Below are 7,029 nucleotides of genomic sequence, written 5' to 3'. Positions count from 1 at the left end.
TAAATATATAAATGTAAAAATAAATTATTTTTGAAAAAATATATTACATACTATTTAATAAAACTGTATAAATTAAATGATCTAATTTACAAGTGTCATGTTTATGATTGTATTCATATAGCTTCTGACTTTTAAATCAAAACAGACTCCTAATTTTATTACACCAATTACTGCTTTATTCAGAAACACAATTATCTTAATGTTATTTGTGTATTTTACTTTCATTCTATTACAAGTTGGCCAACAGCGCCCCCTAAGTAAATGAAATGCCTTTACCAGACGTGCATTGGGAGGCTGCCGCACCAGACGCGTCATTCTGCATGTACAAATTAAAATGCAGTGATCCAAAAAACTGAAACTGTTGACGTGATCTTATCGCTAACACACCCAGAGCACATGTGAGCTATTCGTCTTATAGGAAAGGCATATTGGCATAATGTTTTAAAATCGGTTTTACATTTTAAGCCTTTATCGGCCGATTCCGATAACGTTCCAATAATATCATGCATCCCTAGTTGAAATATCCTGTTACTCATGTTGTTCCAAATCAAAGACTTTTCCTCATCTTTGCAACTCAAAGGAAAAAAAATTTTATGCAATCTGAGATTTCTGTCCCTTCATTGAAAATCTGTTCACTGAAAACTTTGATGCTTGTGATCCATTTGAACCTAGCTATTTAATCCAAGTCTTCTCAAGAGACACAATCACTTTATATGATTAACAGATTTAATTTAGGCTTTTATTCACTTATAAACATTGATTAATGCACCTACATAGTGCACATAAAATATGATAAACTGAAGCACAAATGTGCTTATTTGTCATGCAAGCATGTTTAAGCTTCCGCAAGAACCAATGAGGTTTGTTTTCATGCATAAAGGAAGTCAGAAATTAGCACACCAGTTTAAATACATTTTCCTTTATATCCAGTTATGTATCTCTTTCTCTTTTTGGTCCCCACAGAAAATAGACGCCCAAGCGATCGAGGAATTCTACGGTCTGACATCGGACATCTCCAAAAACTCTGAGTCAGGGTATATACTCTTCTACCAGTCTAGAGACTGAGCCGGCAAGAGTGACTGACAGAATGGGAGGGTGTGATTTGTGAGAGACAGGATCAGGCAGATAGGGAGGCGTGGGCTTTGCTGACATAGCTCGGTTCCCTGCTCCATCCCCTCTCAGTCAAGTCCCTTTTCATCCAGGCTTATCAGTGGAGCTTGCACCAGAGCATCAGTCAGGCCCCAGACAGGAGCAGTTGATGCCAGAGTGACCTGGACACAGCACGGTAATCACCAGGCAGAAGTAATCGCCGTCTGGTTCGCCGTCGTCTCACTCGCCTGCTTTGTGTTGCTCAGCACACACAAAAACGCACATATACACATGTGAAATTAGCTACACATACATCTTGATGGCCTGAGAATGGACACTGTACAAACTTTTTTTTCCCCACCACACACAGTAACAAGGTTCATTTAGATAATCTGGTTCACTTTACATTCGCTGGGTGGTGTGTCATGATTTGTGTTTTGGCACAATGTCACGATCAGTCCAGAAAGCCGCACGGCGGTTCTTCACCCTCAGATGTTCATCTGCAGTGTCAAGCGTGACACATCATGCTACATCCACGTTAACCAGCTAGTTATAAATGTGTTGTATGCAGAACCAGTAGCTCATGTTGCCATTGTAGTAGAGCTGCTCCACCTGAATGGATAAACCTGACCAGGTTTAAATTGGCTTAAAGGGGATGAGCATATTTTGTGTCGAGAACTTGACAAGTGATTTCATGTAGGGCCTGTGGATTGATGGGTGCTCTGCTCTTTTAAGCAGAGAGGATTGTGGATACCAGAGTAGTGCTTGTATTACGGATGTAGCTTGGCTTAAGAATGCTCTTTCAGTATTCAATGAATGTAAAACATTCTGCCAGTTCTTGTGCACTGCAAGTGAGTGTACAGCTTGATTGTGTCATATAGTGCACACTTAATAGTGCACTAAATGTAAAGCGTAACAGATGGAGATAGAAATTAGGGCTTTATATTATTCTGAATATAAGTTAAAGCTCATAAATGCCTATCGTATTGAAACCAAAAGCTGCACACATTTCCAGTCATGTTTCATTAACACTGTGGCACTGTGAGATTGTCTGAAATGAATGTGGACTCATTCAGTTTAGCCATTAAACAGTAGAAATGTTGGATAATTCAAACATAATGTGGCTCTGCACTCCATTATAAAGTCTCCTGATTAATTAAGCCGATTGAATTGGCTGCATCTATTCTGTTTAATCTCAGTAACTCTTCTCTAGATCTCTATCGTCTCCTCTGCCTTTTGGTGATTTCAAATATCAACATTGGCTACCAGAAATCACTTACTCTGCCTTTAATTAATAACGTTTGAACTCAGTATAGACCTAGATGGGAAGTGAAGCACAGCCAATGCTGAAGTGCAGTCTTAGATCTGTCTGTAAATGTCGGGTTTAAGCTGTGACTTGGCTTAGTAATAGTTAGATTGGTTAAGGGGACTCAGTAAAGGATTGTTTCTAGTTTGTGATGTTGCATGGCCAGAAGGATGAGCCACTTCTCCCAGTTCACTCATAGCTAGTAAATATTTACAAGACGACTAGACCACCCTACAATTAGTCAAGATTTATATGCAAAAAAAAACACACACACACCCAACAAGATTAGGTATTGAGGTCTTGTAAGGCGAAAAGCACATGATAGCGAGGTACCGCAGTAAAATATTCCAGTTTTGCTTGAAAGAGGTTCAAACACACAGTTGACTAGCCTGTTGTCCTAATCTACTTCTCTCCCAACCCAATAGTTTTGACAAAAATGGAAAAGGTGGTCGTTTTTTTTTTTTCATTTCAGTTTTCCTTTGTAAACTACACTGGTTTTATTTGATTGTTGGTTTGACAAAAATGTGCTTTAATCTGTGAGGGGTCAAAACTGACAGTGCTGCTGATTATTATTCCATTCATCCTGTAAAGTCTACTTGGTATCAATGCATGTGTGGTATAACAACTCTTGACATTGTTATAAAGCATGTATAAAGGTCTTACAAACAAGACATCACAATGTCTGTAAAGAGGTTTAAGCTTCTCGCTGGTCAGTTAACCTGCTGGCATTGAGTGTCTTAAGTAGACTGAGCTATATGTTGAAATAAACTGACATATGGTGCCATGCCATGTAAATTACACATTTACACATGCTATGTAAGAGTGTTTGTAGATGTGTTGTCATCATCACAGTTGAATTAAGGCTTGTCCAAGCTGAGTTAACTGGATATTTTATTTTTGAAATTGGCTTGTGTTCTAATAGTTACAGGCTTCTTTTATTTGGGCTCTTTTATTTCATGATTTTATTTATGTGTAATTATACATGTTATATTAGCTTTTCTTTGACATTCTCATTTTTATACATTTGCTAATTTGTTCCTTATTTGAACACCAGGTCTGTTTTATGTTATGTGAAGAAAATTACACATTTACACATGCTATGTAAGAGTGTTTGTAGATGTGTTGTCATCATCACAGTTGAATTAAGGCTTGTCCAAGCTGAGTTAACTGGATATTTTATTTTTGAAATTGGCTTGTGTTCTAATAGTTACAGGCTTCTTTTATTTGGGCTCTTTTATTTCATGATTTTATTTATGTGTAATTATACATGTTATATTAACTTTTCTTTGACATTCTCATTTTTATACATTTGCTAATTTGTTCCTTATTTGAACACCAGGTCTGTTGTATGTTATGTGAAGAGAGAGTTGAAACAAAAATGTAAGGGTGATAATGTTGGAATTACCAGATTAATGCTGCAATCTTGAGAATCCGTTAATGCACTGATCACAGTAACGGCACCCTGAGTGTTTTGGCATTAGCAGACAGACATAAAATATATCAAAACATGAGACAAACGCAAGCTAATGCTACGTCATGCTAACGTTAGTTGTGTTTCATCCGCCCCTTCCCATAACATTGTAATAATGTTTATTCCATACTGGGCTTGAAAAAAAGTGCACTTTCGATAAAGCAATGTACAAATTGTAATCCAGGTAAATAATCTGGGTTTGGAGTGGAGTGGACAGCGTGGATGAAAGATGGGACTGGATCACCCTGTCCCAAATAAAAACAAACAAAAACACATCAACCATTTCCAGGGGGTTCATATGGTCTCTGATTCTTTATGATGTCAAGAAACTGGGCAACACCCATGTGGTTTGCAGCAATCATAACTTGTGCCATCATGGAACAACTTTCTAGAAGGTAAATTTTCACAAAAATATAATTTGCAAACACCAAGTAAAAAACATTCTGGTCCTGTTTAGTAACGTTCATGCTTCACTGTTTAGAGACTGAAAACGTCATTCAGTAGTTTGATGTTAATTTAAAAACTGTTGCGTGTGTGAGTGTTTGTTTGTGGTCATTCTAATGCTGTACATGCACATAAGACAACCTTTTCTCAAAAAAAAAAAAATTAAAGGAGGGGGTACAGCTAGCACCAGTTGGGCTTACTGGACATGTGCACATCAATATTGCGTCATTTTTTAACAATTAATTACTGTATTTGCATTATTGTAGTTTGGTTTAGGGTTGGGGTAGGTGTAGACCTTAAAGGGCTAGTTCACCCAAAAATGAAAATTAGACTGTTTTACTCACCCTCGAGGCATCCTAGGTGTATATGCTTTCTTCTTTAAGACGAATCCAGTCGGAATTATATAAAAAATTGTCCTGGCTATTCCAAGCTCTATCATTGCATCAGCGGGTGTTGCAGTTGAACAGTCCACAAGTCGTCAAATAAAGCGCGCGCATCCATAACAAAACGTGCCTCACACGGCTCCGGGGGGGTGAATAAAGGCCTCCTGTAGTGAATCCATGCGTTTTTGTAAGAAAAATATCCATATTTCAAACGTAATAAACACTTTTCTCTCACGTCCGGTATCTGTCATACGCGGAAGCCGTATGTGCAGCGTGCATGCCTCTGAGATGTGCTAGTCTCGTGAGTTTGTTTATAGGAGCAAAGGAAGCCAAGTCCCTTTTCTCTCACTTCTGTTATCTGTCATACTGAAGGCGTTCCGGCGGATGACGCAGCACGTATACGCAGCGCGCGCCTCTGAGATATGCTAGTCTTGCGAGTTTGTTTATAGGGGCAAAGGAAGCAAAGTTTCCTTACTTTAGCAAAGGAAAACCAGTCTCCTCTTGGTTTATATCAAAATCCTCCGACATTTTTCTTTGCAAATCCTCGGTTTGTACTTCTAATTCGTGACCGGAGTTTTGTTCTCTCTCCGCTTTCGTCACTAATCACGCAACGCCGACGTCCTACGTCATCCGCCGGAACTGCATACGCGGGTATGACAGAAACCGGAAATGAGAGAAAAGTGTTTATTACGTTTGAAATATGGATATTTTTCTTACAAAAACACATGGATTCGCTAGAGGGGGCCTTTATTCACCCCCCGGAGCCGTCTGTGACATGTTTTATTATGGATGCGCACACTTTATTTGACGACTTGTGGACTGTTCAACTGCAACACCCGCTGACTGCAATGATAGAGCTTGGAATAGCCAGGACAATTTTTTATATAACTCCGACTAGATTCGTCTGAAAGAAGAAAGTCATATATACCTAGGATGCCTCGAGGGTGAGTAAAACAAGCTAATTTTCATTTTAAAACGCAATAACACACACAATAACAAGGTAGCAAACAATCTGACAGGGTCCAGTAGCAAAAGGTAATGTATTGTTTTTATGGCGAAATTTTGCAAAAGCTGTATCCCGGACAGAATCATCAGCCTCATTGGCTCCCGCCTCTGTAGTTACTCTAATAGCGTAGTGTTGTTTAGTGATGCAAAGAGCGAAATTTGAGAACGGAACACATTTATTAACGTGCTTTAAGAGAAGAGACAAGACCGACAACGAATAAACAAGCATCAACAGCGTTACGGCATTCAGAAGGTGGAAAGATTTGATGATGGAAATAATCCTGAGTAGTGATGCCCAAGTTGCTTCTCTTTTGTTGGGCAGATAAGGGAATGAATAATTATGTAGAGCGCTCTGTAAAACTCACTTGTATCGTCGAGACGATCATGGTGATCCACATTGATAAATGGCAGTGCATTGTGTAACACCATTGTGGTAACATTATCAGTATTAAAAGTAGTGAAGCTTAGCTAATGCTAGACAAAGTAGTACTGAATGCACGTTTAAAATGATTACATACTTTGAAGATTATTTAAAATCATGATAAAAATAAAGTCAAAAAATGATGTATTGGAAATGAGGAGTAGAGAAACTACCTTGATCTTCAGCTTGTGCTCAAAGAAGGCCTGGCTCCAACTCAATCAATAGATATTTTGTACTTTCTGCCACTAGAAATGGCAGTGCTCTCTCTGAATAGTTTAATTCTTATTGAAGGAAATCCTGCTTTTTAACCAATCCCAACAGAGTCCAGCATTTATAGAGGTAATTCAAATATTTAGACAGGATCTATTTAACTTCAACTTTAATGTCAATGTAATGTTGACACCAGTAAATATCACCCCCTTGTGGCTCAGGGATGTCATGAGTTCAGAGCATGTACTCCAAGTTATCAAAATATCTTATTCTTCCAAAAACATCTTCCATTTCACTTAATTTTTTTCAGACTGTGAATGGTCGTTGAAGAAGTTTTGCAGCGAAGGGCTTCTTCTGACAACAGGTATCTGAAAAGCAACATGTACAACATTTAAGGGTACAAATTCATTTAGTCCAGATAAAAAGAACTCAAAGCTACCAAAATGTAATATAAACACTTTATTTAAAAAATATAATGCGTTACTATATGTAAAAGATTCTGTAATGGTAAAGACCAAGCCTCAGCCAGCTGCCACTATATCATAAAAATAGCCAGATGGGGAACTTCAGAAAGCTTCAATGCTAATGTAAACAAATATAAGAGATTTCAGCCTTTGAAATGTGGACTATTTTGACATTTTCAGTGCCCGCTGAGTTCATGTTGAGGATTCATGTATATATAAAAGCTGCTTTCTATTTA

The 7,029-nt window shown here is 38.1% G+C and overlaps 2 protein-coding genes across 3 annotated transcripts in view; one reads left to right on the top strand and one right to left on the bottom strand.

Moving 5' to 3' along the window:
• The window catches only part of LOC107707922 (ubiquitin carboxyl-terminal hydrolase 12-like), an 11,105-nt gene extending 9,282 nt beyond the window's left edge, over positions 1 to 1,823 (top strand). For both annotated transcript variants that reach the window (XM_016512047.1, XM_016512046.1), the window contains one exon: positions 964 to 1,823. In XM_016512047.1, coding sequence (XP_016367533.1) covers positions 964 to 1,065 — 102 coding nt within the window. In that variant the 3' untranslated portion in view covers positions 1,066 to 1,823. The remainder of the gene's footprint in view (positions 1 to 963) is intronic.
• A 3,880-nt stretch (positions 1,824 to 5,703) lies between these two features.
• LOC107707900 (rho GTPase-activating protein 6-like) overlaps positions 5,704 to 7,029 on the bottom strand; it is a 37,190-nt gene continuing 35,864 nt past the window's right edge. The window contains exon 10 of the mRNA XM_016512010.1: positions 5,704 to 6,697. Within this exon, the coding sequence (XP_016367496.1) occupies positions 6,626 to 6,697 (72 nt within the window). The 3' untranslated portion in view covers positions 5,704 to 6,625. The remainder of the gene's footprint in view (positions 6,698 to 7,029) is intronic.

The sequence above is a fragment of the Sinocyclocheilus rhinocerous genome, unplaced genomic scaffold (assembly GCF_001515625.1).
Source record: "Sinocyclocheilus rhinocerous isolate Xijiao unplaced genomic scaffold, SAMN03320098_v1.1 scaffold2852, whole genome shotgun sequence".
NCBI classification, from domain to species: Eukaryota; Metazoa; Chordata; class Actinopteri; order Cypriniformes; family Cyprinidae; genus Sinocyclocheilus; species Sinocyclocheilus rhinocerous.
The sequence above is the reverse complement of the archived record's forward strand: the minus strand, read 5'-3'. Positions and strand labels throughout refer to the sequence as shown.